The sequence below is a fragment of the Megascapheus bottae genome, chromosome 18, assembly GCF_031878675.1.
Source record: "Megascapheus bottae isolate mThoBot1 chromosome 18, mThoBot2.hap1, whole genome shotgun sequence".
NCBI lineage: Eukaryota > Metazoa > Chordata > Mammalia > Rodentia > Geomyidae > Megascapheus > Megascapheus bottae.
Window position 1 is genome coordinate 47178318 of NC_143526.1, and position 21327 is coordinate 47199644.

General features: G+C 54.2%; 2 protein-coding genes across 2 annotated transcripts in view; both read left to right on the forward strand.

The window, feature by feature from the left end:
• The window catches only part of Ss18l1 (SS18L1 subunit of BAF chromatin remodeling complex), a 22295-nt gene extending 20728 nt beyond the window's left edge, over positions 1-1567 (forward strand). Inside the window, exon 11 of the mRNA XM_090352605.1 lies at positions 796-1567. Within this exon, the coding sequence (XP_090208731.1) occupies positions 796-822 (27 nt within the window). The 3' untranslated portion in view covers positions 823-1567. The remainder of the gene's footprint in view (positions 1-795) is intronic.
• A 3214-nt stretch (positions 1568-4781) lies between these two features.
• On the forward strand, positions 4782-13886 carry Mtg2 (mitochondrial ribosome associated GTPase 2). The gene is made up of 6 exons (XM_090352606.1): positions 4782-7301; positions 9863-10010; positions 11567-11682; positions 12132-12350; positions 12461-12599; positions 13367-13886. The coding sequence occupies exons 1-6, from the start codon at positions 7098-7100 to the stop codon at positions 13759-13761; spliced, it is 1221 nt and encodes a 406-aa protein (XP_090208732.1). The 5' UTR covers positions 4782-7097; the 3' UTR covers positions 13762-13886.
• Positions 13887-21327: the final 7441 nt, after the last annotated feature.

Genomic DNA, 21327 nt, shown 5'->3' on the forward strand with positions numbered 1-21327 from the left:
TGGGTTCACGTGGCCTTGGGTCTCTGCCTGGGCGGTTGGCCAGGTGCGCGCTGGCGAGTCCCTCGAGGGCCGTGGATGGCACGTAGACCCTGCCCTCAGGCTGAGCCCTCTGCCCACTGTCATGCCTGGCCTCGACCTTCTCACAGCCCTGGCATCTTGGCCACACCTCACCCCCCTGCCCGGGTTCTGACGGCCAGGCACACCGCCACATGCCACTCACCGAGAGCTTTGGCACCAGATTGGAGCCCCCTGGCTGCAGAGCTCTGGTGGGGTGTGTCCCCATCCTGGGAAGCCGCAGGAGACCTGTTGGCTGGGGCTGCCAGCTCTGAGTGTAAGGGCATAGGTCACCGAGGTCCCCAGAAGCCCACACTACGACTTGGCCTCTGGTCACATCCCATACCCTTCTCCTCCCAGCCCCCTCACGACCCAAGGCCTGGTGTCCTGTAGCCCCTCCGGTCACAAGGCAGATGGCAGCGTCCTTGTGGACAGCATCTTCCAAGTACCTTTCCCTCAGGGCAGTGGTTCAAGTGTGAGCTTGTTGCTGAGGCCCTGCCAGACACAGGCTGCGGTCTGACCTGTGCCCCCGAGCATGCCGGATGGTGGTGCTTGGGCCCTGCTGCATTCACAGGAGCTCAGGGCCTGGGAACTTGACTGAGTGAAGAGCCCGGTCGTGGGGTTGGAGCGGGGGCTGCCTGCTCCCTCCTTTGAACCTCTGGTGGTTGGTCTGTCCTTGCAGCGGATAGAGCCTATTACCCTGGAGCAGAAAGGTGTAACCTGTGCCTCCGTCTCTTCCAGGGCCAGTATGGAAACTACCAGCAATAAGGAACAAGCGTGCTCGTTGGCGCCCTTGCATTACTCGTCCGTCGGTGAATGGACAGGCCAGTGGCAGTTCTCAGAACTGCAGCGTGCAGCCACCCTGCCCCCAGTGCCATATCTGCATGTGAAGCGTGCTCATTTCATGCTGGGTGTGACGCCAGTGGTACCGCTGGCCGGAGCGGCGCTGGGATGGCATAACACCCTTGGTGCTGTGTGTAGTGTTGTTTGTCAGTGTGGAGAGAGGCTCCTTTCTTGTCCCTTTCCCCTTCCTCTGTGTTCCTTAGCTAGCTTTGGGGTTCATTTTATCATCCGTGTTCTGTGCCCAGGAATGGGGTATTATCTAAAGACGGTCTGCACATTTGTACCCCACCTGGCCTCGCTTCCTCTTGGGATGGTTGCCACAGGTTTTTGGTTTTTTGCTTTGGTTTGATTTGGTTTGTTTTTTGCCAGTCCTGGAGCTCAGGCTCTGGGCTCGGGCCCTGTCCCTGAGCTCCTCTTGCTCAAGGCTAGCACCCTACCACTTGAACCACAGTTGCACGTCCAGCTTTTTCTATGGTTAACTGGAGAGTCTCACGGACTTTCCTGCCACTCCCCGCCCCCTCCCCGCTGTGGCTACTGAGCTCCATCCTCAGCTCTCAGCCTCCTGCGTAGCTAGGATTACAGGCGTGAGCCACTGGTGCCTGGCTTTTTCTTTTTCTGTGCCAGACGTGGGGCTTGAACTCTGGGCCTGTGTGGTGTCCTAAGCTTTTTGCTCCAGGCTAGCACAGTGCCACTTCCGGTTTTCTGGTGGTGAATTGGAGATAGGTGAATGGAGATGAGTCTCATCGTCTTTAGTGCCCAGGCTGGCCTTGAACCACAATCCTCACATCTCAGCCTCCTCAGCCTCCTGCGTAGCTAGGGTCACAGAAATGAGCCACCCGCAACCGGGCTGGGTGGTTTCTTGAACTGGTTGTGTAGAGCTGGATGCACAGCCCTGAGGGCCACCTCTTCCCAAGCCTCTGTGCAGCTGGGAAAACCTGTGTCTTAGACCAGCGTCTGCTCTGGGGTGACAAGGACAGCATGCTTCATCTGGAGGACTGTGACTCATGCTTTTTAGAGCTTGCCCTTGTCTGTCGCCAATTCCTGTTACCTGCAAAGGTCTGCGTCTTTGTGTTAGAGAGTGCTGAGGGGTCAGTGTGTCCATGTGTTCCCGACCAGCCCGTCCCTGGCATGGAGCACGGAGGGCCAGGCACCTCTCCCACTGGGCCGTCAAAAACCGCACTTCCTTGTCTGGTGTCATTTCTAGAATTTGAGTGTTTAATATTCCCAATTGAAATTGATACATAGTTTAATTATCATACCAGTTTCCAAACAGTGGCAAGTTGCTTATTTTTGTTATTTCTCCTGGGACCTGTTCGTTTCCAAGCAGCTGTTCCTTCCTTTTAGTGGCTGTTTCAACTTCACAGCCCAGTTTTTAAAAAGCCCCAGTAACATTACTGTGTTCTTAGAAACAAAAAGATTTTATATAGTGACATCTGAGTAACTTTTACATCCCTAGAACATTCAGCTTCAATTCTGTACAAACTTGGGAAGTTATGGTCAAAGGAAAAAAATGTCCATTTAATCAACTTTTACTTAATAATAGCCAAATTTACTATGAATTCGTTGTTAAATCTTAGGACAAATGTTGCTATCCAGATGAGGTGCAAGGCCTACTGGAACTGATGCTTTTCTTTTTTTTCTTTCTTTTTTTTTGGCCAGTTTTGGGGCTTGAACTCAGGGCCCGAGCACTGTCCTTGGGCTCTCTCAAGCCTAGAGGTCTACCACTTGAGCCACAGCACTACTTCTAGCTTTTTCTATGTATGTACTACTGAGGGGTTGAAGCTGGGCCTTCGTGCATGCTAGGCAAGCGCTCTACCAGTAGGCCATGCTTCTGCTCCTTTTTTTTTTTCTTGTGGGTTATGAGGCTTGAACTCAGCCTGGGTGCTGTCCCTGTGCTCTTCAGCTCAAGGCTACTGCCCTATGCTTGAGCCAAGCCCCACTTCCCATTTTCTAGAGGTTAATTGGAGATAAGAGTCTCAGGTCCTTTTATGCCCGGTGTGGTGTTGAACCTTGATCCTCAGCTCTCAGCATCCTGAGTAGCTAGGATTATAGGCGACAGCCACTGTGCCTGTGAGGGGATGATGTTTTTCTTAAATTGATCAGTTTTATGTTGCAAGGTTTTATGGAAAACTGGTCACCTATCTAGGCTTGAGTGCTTTCTGATGTAAAAGCCCTTCTTTGTGTTCTTGCTCGAGTGAGTCTGGACAGCTTTTGCTGGGCTGTGTGGAGCAGGATGACAAGGTAAGGTCAGGTGCAGACTCTGGCCGACTGGTGTCTGCACATTCTGTGAGAATGTTCTAAAGCATTCACCCCTGCTGCAGGCGCATCAGCTTGCATGGCCACATAAACATTTTGTAGGCGTAGGGTTTAAAAACCCTTCTCACTGATAAGGGCTTGAAAATTCGTATGTCCGTATTTACTAAGTTTCAGAAATGAGAGTTCTTAATTGCTAAACGACAGAAACATTAGCGTTATTAGCGTTTCGTTTAGGGAGTGATCTGTCCCAGCTTCCTTTTCTTTCTGGAAGTGTCTACACAACTAATTTGCAAACTCAAGAGACTGAAATTACCCACTGAAGACGTTACGTATTCTAGAGAACTGTGAAAGTAGATTTGCTCCTGGCCAGTCTGGGCCTCTGCTGTGTGCGTGCGTGTGTGTGTGTGTGTGTGTGTGTGTGTGCGCCTGCCTGTGCCCGCGCGCGTTTTAATTTTAAGCACTGTGTGAATACTTTCTGCAAAGAAAAGGCCACTTAAAAAATCACCCCACACTGCAGTCTGAGTTGTCTTACATTAAGAATTTCTTGAATGTTGTGTATATATTTTAAAAAGCACTTTGTGAAATAGTTTGTACATTTGTTCCTTAATTTATACATGATTTTGGTGTTAATATATTCAACGATTACTAACAGAATGTTTGCTTAACGTTTCGTCCGTTCTGTGCGCTGTCGCGGGAGCGTGAGGCCGGCCGTTCCTGGCCCTTCTGTGTGGTTCTCCCAGTGGAAGCTGCTGCTGCTGCCGCTGCTGTCTTCCTCCCCGCGGCCGGCCGGGCGGGAGGGGCGGGGCGGGGCGGGGCCTGGCCGGCGGGGTGGGGCCTGGGCGGGAGGGGCGGGGCCTGGGCGGGAGGGGCGGGGCCTGGCCGGCGGGGCGGGGCCTGGCCAGGCCCGGCCTCGCGCCACCCCACGGACGGCCTTCCCATCTCATTAAACCGTTCCGGCCACCGCCTCCGTTGCCCGGGCAGGTCGAGTCCGTCTGGTTGTCTGCTTGTCTGTTTGTGGGGTGCCGCGCCCGGGGGGGCGGCGGGGAGGGACCGGGGCCCGGGCCCGCCCTGCAGGCCCCGCGCGGACGGCAGGGGGCGCCCGAGCCGCGCGGCCTCGAGGTCGGGGTTCTGCGCAGGCGCGGCCAAGTCCGCCCCGGAAGCAGTCCGCTGCGGCGGGCGCCCCGGAAGTCGAGGCTGCGAGCTGGTGGGTGCGATCGCGCGGGGTGCGGGCGGGGGCCCGGCGAGTGAGGGGTCCGCGAGTGTCGCCGGCCGTTGACTCACCCGTGGACGCACCGGGCGTTGCGTTTCCCGTGACGGTCCACGCTCGCCCGGGCGGCCCCGGAGCCGGGTGTGAGGACAGAGCCGATCCCGCCGCCCGCGGGGAGCGGCCGGGCGGGGCAGAGCGGGGGTCGGGCCGGGCGGGGCCGGGCGGGGCGCGGGGGGAGAGCGCGCCGCCTTGGCCCCGGACCCTCCTTCCCCCCGGCGGGGAGCGGCCGGGCGGGGCGCAGACCTTCCCCGGGGCGCGGGGGGAGAGCGCGCCGCCTTGGCCCCCCCGACCCCTGGCGGGTTGCGCTGCAGGCCTGTGTTCTTGGTTGCTTTTCTGCCCACAGCTGGCCCTCTACCACTTGAGCCACGCGGTCAGCTCCCAGCCTTGGCTCTTTGAGACAGCGTCGCACTGTGTCCCTCGGGCTTGTATGTCCTTGGACTGCAGCCCAGGCTGGCCTCCAGTTCCAGATCCTCTCAAGTGCTGAGTGCAAGCACCATCGTGCCCCACACCAAGGAATGCACTTGTAATCCATATGAGAGATTCAGATGAGATTTCTGGCCACATTTTTTTTTTTTTTTGCCAGTCCTGGGCTTGAGCTCAGGGCCTGAGCACTGTCCTTGGACTTTCTCAAGGCTAGAGCTCTACCACTTGAGTCTCAGGACCACTTCCAGCTTTTTTCCATGTATGTGGTACCAAGGAATCAAACCGGGGTCTTGGCGCATGCTAGGCAAGCACTTTAACCACTAGGCCAAACTCCTGGCCCATCTGGCCACATTTCTTTTTTTTGTTGTTTTTCTTTGCCAGACCTGGGCTTCAAGGCTAGAGCTCTACCACTTGAGCCTCAGCACCACTTCTGGGTTTTTTTTTCTATGTATGTGGTACCGAGGAATCGAACCTGGGTCTTCATGCATGCTAGGCAAGCATTCTACCACTAGGCCAAACTCCCAGCCCTTTGGCCACATTTCTATGGGCCAGCACTGAAGAGCTCAACATTTTCTAGAACAACAGTGGCAGGGTCCAGTGTGGAGCCCTCGTCACTTATGAGTGCTGTTTCTCACCTTTGTGAAAGCCCTGAAACATGGGATTCCCTGTCAAAAGTTCAAAAGACCCCAACCCTGAGCGTTGCCTAGTGGTAGAGTGCTTGCCTAGGATGCATGAAGACCCAGGCTTGATTCCTTGGTACCACATACATAGAAAAAGCCAAAAGTGGTGCTGTGGCTCAAGCGGTAGAAGGCTATCCTTGAGGGAAAAGCCCAAGGGCAGTGCCCAGGCCCTCAGTTCAAGCCCCAGGACTGGCAAAAAAAAGAAAAAAGCTAAAGCAAAAGGGACAAAGATTGTGGCTCAAGTGGTAGAATGCCTGCATTATAAGCACCAGGTCTTATATTCAAACCCTAATACTTCCTAAAAGAAAATAATAGTTCATCAGCTACACCAAGAAACCATGAACATGCACATGAATAAATTGATGGTTTATGAAGAACAAGGTCCCGTGTGGCTTGAGAGCGCCTGACAGCTGGGAGATGGCCAGGCAGGTCCAGTCTGCTCAAAGGGCTCATAGCCACGGGCCACCAAGGGGGAACCACCTGCCGCAGTGGCTTGAGTGGAGCCCTGTCGCAGGTCCAGTGGGAATGAGGCTGTGCAGTTGTGGGACTGAGCTGCCAAGGGCTAAGGGCAGAGGATCAAGGAAAGGCTGAGGGTCCTTCTTCAGTGGAGGGTAGGGTGTGTGCGTGGTTGGATGTGGACCCTCCTGCCGGGAGAGACCCTCATGGGGCTCCCCGTTTGTTATAAAAGCCCTGAAAGGGCTGGGCAGGGGCACACATGGAAGAGGCCCATCAGGAGCGCAGGCCTGCAGGATTCTCAGCATGTCCCCGGGTCCGTCCACTCTCCTGGGAGCTTTCTAGACTCTGGGCAAAGGATTTTGTGGCAGCTTTACCACATGGGTGTGACCACTTGCTGTGGCCTTTAGCTGGAGGGTGGCACCAGGTACAAGGCCAAGCTTCAGGCCTGGCCTGGCCTTTCTGTAGGCCATTTCTCACCAAGTGCTGCCCAGAAGTCTCCAAGGGACTGAGCAGGCCTGGGTAGGCCCTCCTTCGCCCCTGCCTCAGGAAGGCAGGAGGGTGCAGGAGCTTGGTGTTGGAGAGAAAAATCAGGTACTGCACTGAGCATCACAGCGTGGCCCTCATGTGTAGCCTGGGCCAGCGCACCTCACCTCCACATGAGCTGTGAAGCGGCATGCACAGGCAGCCTCCTGTGGGTCCAAAGTCTAGGTGCTGGGGCGCCCTTGCTAGCATCCCACATTCCAGCGTGGGAGCCACCTTGAGCTGCTTTAACAAGAGCGCACACATGATAGCAGCTGGCAAATGGGCATTGTCGTTTCATGCTGAAGGGATGGCACTTGAGGTTTAGATCCCCTCTGAGTATTTTTCCTGGGAAGATATTTGATATCTCCCTGGGCAATCCATCCAGTGTTACGAAAGATTTAATAACCGAACCTGCCCCAGCTCTAACGTAGGCTAATGGGCTCCAGGGGACCCTGTATACCTCAGGGTCGAGAAAGTCCATCCGTCCATCTGTCCGTGTCTGACCCACATTCAGCTTCACCATGGACTGGGCACTTAGCTCTAGCTTTGGTCCGTGTAGCTGGTGTCTCACTACCATGTGACTTCTCCTAGGAACCATGATTCCTGCCAGGCTTTTCCCAGCCTGCCTTCGCCCCGTGCTGGAGGGCGTAGCTCAGTGGGCTCCCAGCCCCTCGGCTGGTCTCAAGCCTGGCCTGCTCCTTCCAGAGCAGGCCTCGTGCCGGCCACTCTCCGTGGGCTGTGTGGACCACGCTAAGCATCGGGAGCCTCCCGGGAAGAAGCCACTCTCTGAGAAGAAACTGGTGAGTCGAAGCCTAGAGCCCCTGCAGCTCCCCTGAGAGGACAGCAGGCGGTCATCTGTCCTATGTCCTAACTGCTGGCCAAGGGCCACACAGAGCTTCCTGAGCCAGAGCCTGTGTGCTGAGAATCATGTGCATGGAGCAGGCTTCAGCCTCCAAAGCGTGGCATTGCTCGCCCCAGGCGTGTCAAGGCCTGGCTACTCACCAGTAACTAGCTGAGCATCAGGTTTGCCACTCGTCCAGCGATTCTTTCCCTTCCTTCTTTCCTTCCTTCCTTTCTGTTTTGTTTTGTTTGTTTGTTTTTTTCAGAACTGAGGCTTGAACTGAGGTCCTGGGCATTGTCCCTGAGCTTCCTTTGCTCAAGACTAAAACTCTACTACTTGAGCCTCAGCTCTACTTCTGGCTTTTTTTTTGGTAATTTACTGGAGTCTGATGGACTCTTCTGCCAGGGAACAGTTTTAAACGACCGTCCTCAGCTCTCAGCCTCCTGAGCAGCTGGGATTATAAGCATGAGCCCCTGGCACCTGGCTAGGTGTTTCTTTCGTATGAATAAATAGTTCTAGTTTAAACCTCTGGAAGGAGGCCTTTGGTTGTAGGTTCCTATTCTGCTGACGAGAACCTTCTGTTTAAAGCATGATGCTCTGTGACCAGTTCCAGCAGGTCCAAGCATTGGCCCCTCATTTTCCTCTGGAAGAGAGGCTCTCTTCACATGAGCATGTGGAGGGCCAACTGCCTGGCAGAGGTGTCTGCCATCTCCTCTTCCCCTTCCAACCTTGGACCTAAGCTCTGTCTTCCCAGGCTCCCCACTGGCTTCTGTTACACAGTGAGTGAGCTTTGCGATAGCATTTCAAAGTTTGTTCAAGTGGTAGGAAAATCCTAAAATACTTGATTGATTGATTGATTTTTGCTTGTGTGTGTTCATTTTGGTGGTGCTGGGGCTTAAATCTAGGGCCTAGAGTGTAGTAGATAAATGCTGTGCCACTCAACTATGCTCTCAGATTGTGTGTCTTCTTTAAAAACAAAAACATCTTTGCGCCTATTGGATGGAAGTACAGATGGCATGAGTCCAGGCGAGGACTGTGGTGGCTGAAAGACCCTAGCTGCCTGTCTTCTATAAAGACCTGTGAGAAGGAGGTACTTCTGGGTGCCCAATGGCTTGTGCCTGTACCCTTAGCTTCTTGAGAGGCTGAGAATAGGAGGATCATAGTCACAGTTCAAGACCAGAAGGCAAAAAAAAAAATCAAAAAACCCCATCTCAACCCCCTGCCGGGTGCAGTGGCATATACCTGTCATCTTACGCTACCTGGGAGGTTGAAATGGACAAGTTCACAGTTCTGGGCAGAAAACTCTGCAAGATGCCATCCCAATAGAAGAAAGCTAAAATGCTGTAGGCCTATCATCCCTGCCCTGGTGAGAAGCCTAAAACAGGAGGTTTTCAGTCCAGGCCGGTTCCCCGGGATGAAGTGAGACCCCATCTCAAAAGCAGCCAGCAAAAAAATGGGCCAGAGGGATGGCTCAGCAGTAGAGCACCTTCCTAACATGTGAGGCCCTGTCTTCAAACCTTCCTACAAAAAGGAAAAAAGCAAGTGCACCAGTCCTGTGAGCGTGCACCGTGCATGCTGACATTCATTAAATACTAGCCTAGTCTGATATTCAATTATTTATTACTTTTTTTTTTCAGTTGTTGGGCTTAAACTCAGGGCTTGGGCACTGTTGCTGAGCCTTTTTTTTTTTTTTTTGCCAGTCCTGGGGCTTGAACTCGGGGCCTGAGCACTGTCCTTGGACTTTCTCAAGGCTAGAGCTGAGCTATAGCACCACTTCTGGCTTTTTTCTATGTATGTGGTACCGAGGAATCGAACCCAGGTCTCCATGCATGCTAGGCAAGCACTCTACCACTAGGCCACACTCCCAGCCCCTGAGCTCTTTTTTTTGTTCACGCCTAGCACTCTACCACTTTGAGCAATGCCACCACCCCTGGTTTTCTGGTGGTTAATTGGAGGTAAGACTCTCACAGACTTCCCTGCCTGGGCTGGCCGTGAACCAGGATCCTCAGCCTCATGAATAGATAGGATTATACCAGCACCTGGCAATAGCTACTTATTTGATAGTTCTGATTCTTTAGCTGCCTGTGCCTGCCTTCAGGGCCTGAAGAGAAATCTCTAAGAACCCCATCAGCTGCTAGAAGCATGGTACAAATGGGAGAGCACCTGCCCAGGAAGCACAGACCCGAGTTCAAGCCCCGGGACCCCGGACATTAAAAAACAAACTAACAAACACCAAGCTTGGGGCCGGTTTTCTATACGAGCCCCCCACTTCTTGTCTGCACTGAGGCTATTCATCCTGCAACTTTAGTGACCTGTGGGAACTGCCTTTCTGTTGAGATGGACTGGCTGGGTAGCCCCTGCTAGCTTCAGACTCACCACACATAGCCCACTGGGGTCTGTCTTTGGGTCTTCGTAAAGGTCAGCCATCAGGGTGAACTGTTGAGTTCAGTGGGTGAAGGTATATTTCAAGAGGCTTGTGTTTTGTTGGAGGCTTCAGGTAGTGCCCTGTGCTTTCTGTAGAAAAGATACTTCGTTGACCAGCGCAGGGTGTTGGTTCGAGGAGGAAATGGAGGTTCTGGTCTAAGCTGCTTCCACAGTGAGCCCCGAAAGGAGTTTGGAGGACCCGACGGTGGGGACGGCGGCAATGGTGGCCACATCATCCTGAGAGGCACGTCCCCTGGGGGCGGCCGGGGAGGGGCCCGAGCCCATCCCAGATGGTGGTCGTGTCCTGATGTGCTTCTGCATGAAAAGCTGGCTGTGGAGCCCAGGGCGATGGCTCACGCCAGTAATCCTAGCTATCAGTAGGCTGAGATCTGAGGATCGAGGTTTGAAGCCAGCCCTTTTTCAAAAAGGAAAGTCCATCAGGCTGTTATCTCCAATTAACCACCAAGAAAGCCAAAACAGAGCTTTAACTTTTTCACTGTCCTTGAGTGGAACACCCAGCCTCCAGACCTAAGCTCAAGGCCCAGTTCAGCACCCACCAGAGCTTGATGTGTCCCAGTCATTTTTGTAACAGAATGCTCATGAACAGCAGAAGAGTAACTGAACTTCAGATGCTATTGAGAGTTGTTTCAGTTAAATTGTTTTTATAAAGATGATATACAAAGCAGTTACAGTTGCGTAAGTCAGGTAATGAGTATGTTTTTTTTGGACAGTGTAACCCCTTCCCTCACTCTTTCCCAATTTTTCCTACCTACAGATAGTGCAGTTTATTTTCAACATAGTATCTAGTGAGTCCACAGACAGATAAACAGACAAGACAAAAGAAAACAAAAGCTGCAAAAAAAGTTTCTGTTTCCTAGAGTTCATTTTGATAAATATTATTTTACATGCTCAGAGGCACATAGGCATTGTACTTTAGCGTTCCTCTCCTAAGAGAATCCTCCTTTGATCTCACGGGGTGTGAATGTCTAGAGCCCTGGATAATTTATCATGTTCTCATGTATATTAGATCGAGCTTCTCATAGGAGAGAAAACATGTGGTATTGGTGTCTCCATCTTCGTTGTTGTTGTTGTTTTTAGTCTCAAGAACTGAACATGGTGACAGATGTCAGAGGGTGAAAGCTATAACTACTGTTGTGGCCAGCACAGTCCCAGCCTCAAAGGCTGTGAGTAAGCTGGGAGTAGATGTGTTCACAGTAGGGTATAACAAAAATATATAGCATTTTGTTTTATTGTATCTGGTTTTATTTTTGAGATGGGATCTGGCTATAAAGCCAAGGCTGGCCTTGAACCTCAAAATTCTCTTTTCTCAGCTTCCCAAGGGCTGGGGTTGCAGGTGCGCTCCACCAAACCCAGCCCTGCTGTTGTTTAATTATGATGGCGTTGTGAGTGACTTCAGACTCTCCAGAAATGACAGCGCTTTCTTTAAAATCGGAACCTCTGCTACAGCTGCATTCCACATGTCCACACACATTTGAAGGTTGCTTTGAGCGTGTGTGGGTGTGTGCAGGTAGGCTAGTTCTGGGGCTTAGACTCAGGGCCTAGGTATTGTACCTGAGCTTTTGTGCGCAAGGCTAGCCTCTGCCACTTGAGCCACAGCTTCACTGAGGGGGTTTTTTTGGCGATAATTGGAGATACGAGTCTCACAGACTTTCCTGCCTAGGCTGGCTTCAACCTGAGCCCCGTGTCCCGGCCTCCTGAGCAGCTAGGGTGACGTGTGTGAGCCTCATCCAGCTGGGCTGTCTTGTGCCAAGGCTCTGAACGCCCTTGCTCTCGCTCTAGTTGACCAGCAGGTCAAGTCCCTGTCCGCAGTGCTGTCCCTGTATAAGGGTTTTGATGGGGAAGATGGCGGCAGCAGCAACTGCTCTGGACGAGGCGGAGCTGTGCTGTACATCCAGGTAAGCGAGGGGGGAGCAGGTCTGAGGCAGAGGTGTGGACGCCCCCATCCCGGGGCTACGCACAGGAGGAAGCCCGCAGGGCACGTGGGCTCCCATCCTCCCGCCCTGCCTTTTCCCCGGTGCTTCAGCTGAGCTGAAGTTTCAGAAGCACTGAAAAGGCTACTTGGGCAGTTTGCCTTTGTTTTTAGTCAGGCCTGCTGTGTGGCAGGTCGCCAGCTTCAGATCTTCCTGCCTCTGCTTCCCAAGTGCTGGCTGGGATTATAGGTCAGTGTAAGTGTGACGGCCATGTGACCAGCCGCCTCCCGTGGGTAGAACAGCACGTGGGGTGTGGTTCTCAGGCAGGACCACCCCCAGAAGATCTGCCCCATCCTTGAGGGGAGGGGCTGTGGCGTCCCATCCCGCCTCCCTGGCGAAACGTCACATGAGCTTGATGGACTGCTGCTTTTCAGGTCCCAGTGGGCACGCTGGTGAAGGAGGGGACAGAAGTGGTGGCCGACTTGTCCAGCCCAGGAGATGAGTACATCGCTGCCCTGGGTGGGGCAGGAGGGAAAGGAAACCGCTTTTTCCTGGCCAATGACAACCGCGCGCCCTTAACGTGCACCCCTGGAGAGCCAGGCCAGGAGCGAGTCCTCTTCCTGGAGCTCAAGACCATGGCCCACGCTGGCATGGTGGGTCCAGTGACAGCGGCTCTGCGCCCACCCTTCCTGTCCTGTGTGCAGTGGCTGCACACGCCCTTGCCAGGCCCTACCCCCGCCCCAGCCTTGACCTTGCCTTCCAGGTCGGATTCCCCAATGCAGGGAAGTCCTCCCTGCTCCGAGCCATTTCGAATGCAAAGCCTGCCGTGGCTTCCTACCCGTTTACCACCTTGAAGCCCCACGTGGGGATTGTGCACTACGAAGACCACCAACAGTTAGCAGGTAGAACTTCCAGAATCCCACCACAGTCTGGCTTTACACGATCCAGGGGCCCAGGGAAATCATTATGTAACTCCTAAATTTAGCTTCCTGTTTAAAATGTAATATGTTTTTCCTTATTGGAAGTATTTTAGTCTATTCTGTATCAGAATTTGGAGCCCCTCCCCTCCCACGCAGGAATCCTTAGGCTCGGAAATATGAGTTCAGATCTGGAGCCTGAGGAGGGGCTTCTTTTCTCTGTTTTTATTCTCTTCATCTTGGAGTTCAACAGCCTTAGCCTCAGCCATGCAGACAGCATGTGATTTAAAAAGCTTTCCCTGTACCATTTTGAGAGAAGAAAAGTTTTTCCAGAAGATAATGTACCCATTAAAAATAGTAAGCCTGCTGGTAAGGTTATTTGTATAGCACTTTATATTTGCAAAGTACTCCATAATGATTTTTATCGGTAATCAAATTATTCATGGAGTGCAGGAAGCCATTTTCCCTTTTTTGAATCAGGCGGTGTTCAGCGTTCCTCATTAGACTGATCTGTCTTCCAGCTCGCCACCCAAGTGTCCCAGAGTGTTTGCTGGGGTGTCTGCAGTCTGGGGTGCCGAGTCACCAGGTAGACGAATTACTTGAGATTAGGGTGTTCCTGAAGAGAGTCTTGAGAAGGCAGGGCTTGGCCTGGAGAGGCTCCAGCCCCCCCCTGAGCCCCCCAGGTTAAGGTCATCGAGGTGCCTCGGGCAGCCGGGGTCCTGGCAGTGACCGTGCGCTCTCGTGTCCTGCAGTGGCTGATATCCCAGGCATCATCCAGGGCGCCCACCGGAACAAGGGCTTGGGGCTCAGCTTCCTGCGGCACATTGAGCGCTGCCTCTTTCTCCTGTTCGTGGTGGATCTTTCTCTGCCAGAGCCGTGGACTCAGGTGGAGGACTTAAAGTATGAACTAGAGAAGTACGAAGAAGGCCTGGCCAAGAGACCTCACGAGATCATCGCAAATAAGATTGATCTCCCCCAGGCGCCAGCCCATCTGGCCCAGCTCCAGGCCTACTTGGGGCGGGACGTGATCGCCCTGTCGGCCCTGACCGGGGAAAACCTGGAACCGCTGCTGCTGCGCTTGAAGGAGCTGCACGACACCCACATGCAGGCGGAGCTGGGGCAGGGCTGCCAGCCTCTCCGGTGGTAACATTGTGGGCATCATGCCCAGGGCCAGAGGCAGGCACAGGGCTGGGTGAGCTTGTGCAGAAGGCCCGGCAGACCTGACCAAGACGTGGGTGGCGTTGAGTGCATAAGAAATGGTGCTTGTAAATATTTGAGAGTGTTGATGCTTCTGTCTTCCCACCAGCTTGGGGCTCTCCTGTGGAAGTGTCCCCTGCCTGGTGGCCGAGGACTCCCTTGGGTGGCAAAACGCGCTGCACCTCCCCCACCCATGTCCATCCCCAAGTGTTTCACATACCTGTCGCCTGGCTGACTAGTTTGCTGAGGTTGACTCATTTGTGCTAATTAACACCTTTAATTAGGAGGCGGACTAGGCTGCTGGCGGAAGTTAGCAGCACTGCTACACAGGACGGTGAGCAGAGCGGAACACGCCAGCACCGGGGGTTGCCCGCACATTAGTGCTTTTGGCAAAGCAGCCTCTCATCTCCTCCTGGGCACAGCCCAATGGAGCAGCGGCCAAGTACCAGCTCCTCGGTTGCTTTGGGCGCCCTAGCATGCAGATTTCCTCCAGCACAGGCCCCGGGAAGGGTGAAGACCGGCCCCTTCCTAGAACGCAGACCCAGCTGAGCGCTGTGGCAGCCATGGGGCTTCACGACTCAGTGCACCCAATTTCCGACCCAGGCAGGCTCAGCTCCCGGCTCCGCATGTCTCCGAGTCAGCCTGCGGGAGTGGGTTGTTAACTAAAGCTGATGTGAGCCGTGAATCCGGGCAGGGCACGGGAGGGGTGTGGGAGCCTGGCCCCGAGTAGAAGCTGCACGCTTCCTTCCACCCAACCCCTGGGAAGAAGCTAGCTTCTCCCCCAGGTGAGACCGCAGCCTCGAACCAGCTCGCTTCACCTGGTACTGGGCCCTCTGGAAGAGACCTTGTCCCTGGTGGGGCTCAGGGATTTGTTCCCAGTCCCCGGCTCACCACAGATATCACAGGACAAGGACACCCACACCCCTGCCACCAGAAACCTGGTCCTGCCTGGTCCCTGGGGGCCCTTCAGAAATGAGGGGGAAGGCACAAATGCAAGCGACACCCTTTGCCTTTGGGGAGACACCTGCCACAGGGGTCCTGGCACACGGCCGTGAGGCACACTCCAGGAAGATGGCGTGAGCTTGGGTTACCTCAAATAATAAGCCGGTGCCTCAGCTTTCAGGAGCAATTCAGTTTTGATCTAATGTCAAATCTGCAACTAGAACACCAGGTCCTTTTACCCTGAGCTTTATTTTAATGTCTTCTGATTTCAAAGGTCCTGGTGTTCTAGAGGCCAGGGTGGGTCTGGCATCTATTGCTTTCTCTTTCAGGCTGCCACAAAGGGTTTGTAGTCAAGCCAAGCCTGAGAGCATTAATTATCCCCCGCTTTCATCTTTGTGCTGGCCCTGTGCTCTGGGGAGGGGGTATTCGCCATGCTCGCCTGACCCCGGCCCCGCCCCAGCCTCCTCCCGCTGAGCCACTGCAGCTGGACAGCCTCCTTGCACACAGGTCATGTCCTGGCCAGCCCCTGCCTGAGATTTCAGCACCGCACACATCGCTGGTGTCGCCCAAGCGTGGCTGACTGGTCACCACAAACAGGCGCCATCAGGTTCTATAGCTCTGCAAGCCTGAGGAAGGAAAGCCACGGTTCCAGCTGGTTCTGGCCATCTTAGACAACTCCAGTTATGTTTCCAGGTTGAGTGTCTCCCTCGTGGTGGAGTCTCCCTTCTAAAGTCAACCAGTGAGGGGTGCAGTACCCACCCCCCAGCGTGCTTCCACGAGGATACGCCAGCTTCCCCTCTCCTCTCCTCAGCATCCTGGATCCCTTTACATGTGGCAGACGTGCACCCTGCAGGTGGGGCAGGGGCCAGAGCTGCCTTCCCAACTGGGTGGCCCTGGGCAGTGGGCACTGGGACCTCTCAGACGTGGCTTTGCTTCTGGGCTGTCCCCAGTGGCCTCAGAGAAGCTGACCTCAAGAAAGCCCCCATCAAGTCTTTGTGGAACGAACAAGGCACCATAGAAGATAGTGGTACCTTTGCATCTCTTCGTCTGAGACTAAAGTCAAGTGGTGCTTGCAGCCCTGCTCGCCTCCCGTCATCCATGCGCTGCCCCCGCCAGGCCCTTCCCATGGAGCTGTCCCATCTGAATCACCAGGCTTCTGATGCCTATCTGGGGCATCGCCGACCTCTCCCCAGGGGGACCAAGGCCCCAGCACAGCACAGCAGTCAGGTCTGTGCCTTCTGCCAGTTCCTCTGGGTCTTCCAAGTCTGTCTTCACTGGCACTCGGCAGGCCTCCCTTTGCTGCTTTCTTCCCAGGGTCTCGGCTGGGGCCCAGCAGACAGCCCTCTCTCAGCCACCTGCCAGCCGGAAGCTCTGGCCTGTGGGGTCTCCTGCCCAGCCTGGGGCTGCCTAAGTGCTTTCTTCCTGAGAGTCGCCCTCCAGTGGCTCTGTGTGGCATCTGCTGGCAGAGGTGATCTGACTTGGGTTTTCTGGATGCATGGCTGAAGCAGGGGCCCCCCGCGTTCAACACAGAGGATTTCTCTAACTTTGCCAGCTTGCTGCCCTCAGCCTCCTTAGGCCTGGAGTCCTCATTCCCGATCTGCCCACCTGCTCTAGGAGCCAAGCCTCAGGTCTAACTTAAGCTTCTGGAGTTCTTTTCTTTCTTACTGTTATTATAAAGGTAGATAGTAGAGGCGTTATAGTTGCATGAGTCATCCCTTCCCTCACTCACTCCCCGATTTTTCCTCCTGCCCACAAATTATATAGCTTATTTTCCACATAGTATCGAGTACCACTGCTGCATTTGTGTGCCTCCATTTCTGTGCCTTCCTTACTCCCCCACAAGACAGATAAACAAACAAAACAAAACAAAAACAATGCTGGGCGCAGTGGCTTATGCCTATAATCCTAGTTACTCAGGAAGCTGAGATCTGAGCACAGCAGTTCAAAGCCAGCCAGGGCAAGAGAGTCCATGAGACTGTTATCTCCAATTAGCCACCAGAAAACCAGAAGTTTAGCCGTGGCTTAAAGTGGTATTGAACTAGACGTGAGCAAAAATGCTCGAGATAGTATCCATACCTTGAGTTCAAGCCTCACATCCAACAAAACAAAGAAAAAGAAAAACTCTTGTTTCCATTTCCCAGAGTGCATTTCTATGATATTTTATATGATCAGAAGCACATAGGCATGCATCTTTAGTTCTCCTAAGAGCGCCTTCCGTTGTCTCACTGTGAATGAATTCTTGAAGTCCTGTGTAACTTATGCTCCAGTGTATTTTAGATCTAGCTTCCATATAGTAAGAAAGCGCGCTGTCTCTCTGAGCTTGGCTTCCCTCCCTTAACATGACTTGCTCTAGGCTCTGCAGCTCTAGTCCACTTTCTCTTGTTTTGGTGCCTGGACGCTCTCACACCTGGCTCTATTCCTGAAGGAAGCAGACCCTTGTGGTTCCAGGGATGTGTGTATGAATGGCCTGGGAAAGCAGGCAGCCTACAGGGCTCCCAGTTAAACTACATCTGTGGGTGTCCCCTGATCTCCCCTGACCTCCACAGGTAGGAGCAGAAGCCACAGACAGCCCACCCACAGAGGTCTCCTAGCCTCTCCGGAGTCCCTTGAGAAAGGGCTGTGGGACTGCCATGGCCTAGGGTCTCCAGGCACGCAGTGCACACGCTGAAGACAGTGCACGTCTGCTTCCAATGCACACGTGGTGAGCATGTGCTAAGGTGTCTGTTGGTTGGGACACAGCTGGAAATGAGAGCGAGGTGCTGTTCAGACAGCAGAGAGAATGAGCTCAGTGAGCTGTGTTCTGTGGGCCGGCAGGGAGCCAGGCCGAGCAGAAAGGCAGTGTCTGAAGGCAGCCTGCTGTGCTTGTTTATGTGGCATTCATGAAGAGACCATGCTGAAGCTGGCAAGACGCTGGGCCATGCTGGGCCATCCGCGTCCTCAAGAGGGCGGAGCCAGGGCCCAGCAAGGAGAACCCTCCAGGTCTCAGTGCATGGCGGACGCAGGTGCTCGGTGGAAGATGAGAACTATCCCAGAAGGACGTGGTGATGGCTACACAACAACACGAATTTGACTGCAAATGAAGTAGGTACTTTCAAATGTGCCTGTTTCACCATGGCAAAACACAATTGCTTGAACGGAATACACATATGCACACAGACATGCATGTGACACGCACGCCTGAGGGTAAAATGGGTTGTGTACACAGGGTTCAGCAGACCCTTGGTATCTCCTGGCCTGACCCTGCAGCTCTCGACTGGCAGGACTGGGGGTAAGGTCGCGGGGGAAAGGACACATGGATCTGGGAGCTGGTGCCTTCCAGAGCAGTTCAACTGTGACAAGCTGCAGTCAGAGCCGGGAGCTCTGGGGACTGCTCTGCCATGCTGGCTGTGCTGGTCCCCAAGGCATTCTTCAACGTGGACTGAGAGGACAGGCCTGGGTAGTGGAGCCATGTAAAAAACCTCTCACTGGGCGTGGTGGCTCACACCTGTCATCCGAGCTACTCAGGGGGCTGAGATCTGAGGATCACAGTTCAAAGCCAGCCCAGACACTAAAGACTGTGAGGCTCTTATCTCCAATTAACCACTAGAAAATGGAAAGTGGCACCGTGGCTCAAGAGTAGTATGGTAGCCTTGAGCTGAAGAGCTCAGGGACAGTGCCCAGGCCCAGAGTTCAAGCTCCATGAAAAAAAAATCCTCTTTCTCTACCCTTCATCGTGTGGCCAGACTAATGTGTGACTCCTGAAGTGTTAAACCTGTGATGTCAGGTGTCCTGGACTCTGCCCCTCCCTCTAACTCCCATTTCTCCCTTTTAGAGTGGGCATTGTGTCCTGGAAGGATGTTGTTTTCTTTCATACTTAATAGGATCTTACAGCTAAATGTTTGTCTTGAGTCTCAAAACAGACTATGAATTGGGGCTTTTGTTGTTTTTGCCAGTCCTAGGGCTTGAACTCGAAACCTGGGCACTTCCTCTAAGCCTCTTTTTTTTTTTTTTTAATGTTTATTTGGTAGTGAGGAATCAAACCCAGGGTTTTAAGCATGTTAGGTAAACATTCTCCCACTAAGCCACTCAACCCCGAACCTCCTCACGCTCAAGGCTAGCACTCTACCACTTGAGCCATAGCACCACTTCTGGCTTTTTCTGAGTAGCTTATTGGAGATAGGAACCTTACAGACTTTCCTGCCTGGTCTAGCTTTGAACTGTAATTCTCAAATCTCAGCCAGAATTACAAGAATGAGCCACCCATGCCTGCTGGACTTGGTTTTGTTGTTGATATTCTTTGTGTTAGTCCTGGGGCTTGAACTCAAGACCTGGATACTGCCCCTGAGCTCTTTTTGCTCAAGGCTATTGCTCTACCACTTTGAGCCACAGCTCCACTTCTGGTTTTTGAGTGGTTAATTAGAGTTAATAATCTGTCCAGGCTGGCTTTGAACTGCAGTGCTCAGATCTCAGCCTCCTGAGTAGCTAGGATTCTAGTCGTGAGCCACTGGCATCCGGATGAGACTGGGCTTGGAACTCCAGATCTTGCTTTTGTTTGGTAGGTGCTCTACTATTTGAGCCAGGCCTTCACCCCTGAATTTAGACTTAAAAATGTTATTAGTGTAAAGGTGATGTACATAAATCAGGCAAAGAGTACATTTCTTTTTGTACAGTGCCACCCTGCGTTTAAACTTTGGAGCGAGGTGAGGGTTTTGCCGCCGGCTGAAAGGCTCTCAGGAGCTCCTGACCTGAGCAAGGGTCAATCTGACCTAACGAAGGGCTCATTCCTCATTGGATGGCAGGATTGGCCTGGTAAAGGATGACCAGTGGGGCCTAGAAGGGAGGAAGAGGCCACAGGAGCCATGTCCCCAAGGGTTACACCTTCCCGGCCTTTCCTGTGCTTCCCTTCTTGGCTTCCTGCTCCCACAATGCAGTGCGAGCGCTCTGCTCTGCCATGCGCTCCCCTCACTGGGGACACACATCTCCCACACTGTGGGCCAAGTCGCAGAGCCTCTGTATCCCCGTGCTTGCCCTTGGAGCCAGGGACCTCCGGGGTGGAATGTAGTCACAGCCCCGGCTATCCTGGCTTTCTGCTCTAGACACGACAGGCGCCGCCCCCGCCAGCACTGGGCAGGGGGTACAACAGGAGGCCTGGTCGTCTGTCTTTACCAGACCTGGGCACCGAGGGTACCGCCGGAGGCCACCAGCTAGCCTGAGCCCTGTGTAGATGGAACTTCGGTCCAGCCTCCCCTGGTCCTGTGTTTGCCCCCCACCCATGAGGCAGTGGGGAGCAAGGGCCTCCCGAGCTGCCCAGCTGCCCCAGCCCTCTGTGGTCCTTCTGCCTGCCAGGAGGTGGGACCCAGGCACTTAATGACAGGTTAGTGCAGCGCTGTCTACTGTCAGCAGGTGCACAGCCACACAGCCAACAATGGAGCAATTTGGGTAATGACAGGGAGGCCTGCACGGGCTGAGGAGCCGCTTCCTGGGGTGGGGGGGGTGGTGCAGAGCTGCAGCAGCCAGCTAGGGGCCCTGCACTGGGTCTGGCTGCCCACAGGCCTGAGCCGTGCTTTGTAGGAAGAAGCTGAGGTGCAGGGTGCCTCCGGGCCTCTCCTGCCTACAGAGATGGGAGGCACAGGGCTGGGAAGCTTGTATTTGGCCCCCTGCCTGGAGTGCCAGTGGGCGAGGCTAGGGCAGACCCCACACCCCAGGTCCTAGGTGCCCGGCCATGTTGCTCTTCTATGACCTTGGCCCATGACCCCTTGGCACTCCTCCCTCTCCTCTGTCCCCGCACTGGGGACTCAGCAGGAGCAGGGGGCATCCAGGCTGCTTCCTTTCTCCCCGCTTACAAGGGAGGACACACACTGGGTAGCCAGGAAGTGCTTCACGATAAGAAGCAGGGCTTTGATTCTGAGGCTCACAGAGCTTCCTATTTTGGCTCCTCTGTGTGCCCTGCACTGGGGCCCTGTTCCCCAGGACAGTCCTGGCCACCCTGTGGTGCCAGCACACAGTCGGTGCTCAGGAAGAATCCAGCAGAGTGGAGAAGACATGGTTTAAGTGAATCTTCACATGGGTGCTGGCTTTGTGCAGATGCCCAGCATGTGACAGGAGATGGACTCTCAGCCCCCCAAGCCCGCTCTCTGGCCTGCAGAACAGAGTGGGGAGGCACCCCTTGGGGCTGCAGGCCTCGGCTGGCACCCAGAAAGAGCACCAGTGACTTCTGGTAGAAGTTCCTTGTGTCGCTGAGGGCAGCCCCGGCCGTGGGGGGACAGCAGCACCGGGGCCAGGATGCTTCCCCACCTTGCCCGAGACCCCGGTCATCCCTCGCCATGGGCCTGGCTCCTGATAACTTGGCCTTTGCAGAAGGGAGGGGCTGGGATTGACTGTATACAGAGCAGTACCTGAGCGCTTTGGGGCACCATCTCAGACTGGGAAGACAGCCCCCCCCCAGCCACCCTGTGCCCCAAACCTTCTCTAGCAGGCACCTTAGAGCCAGGGCAGGGCAAGCAAGGTGAGCAAGGTCAGCGCAGCTGTCAGGCTCTGCTGGCTCTAAGATGCTCTCAATGAGGTCTGTGTCCCCCCCCACCCCCCCTCCCACTGC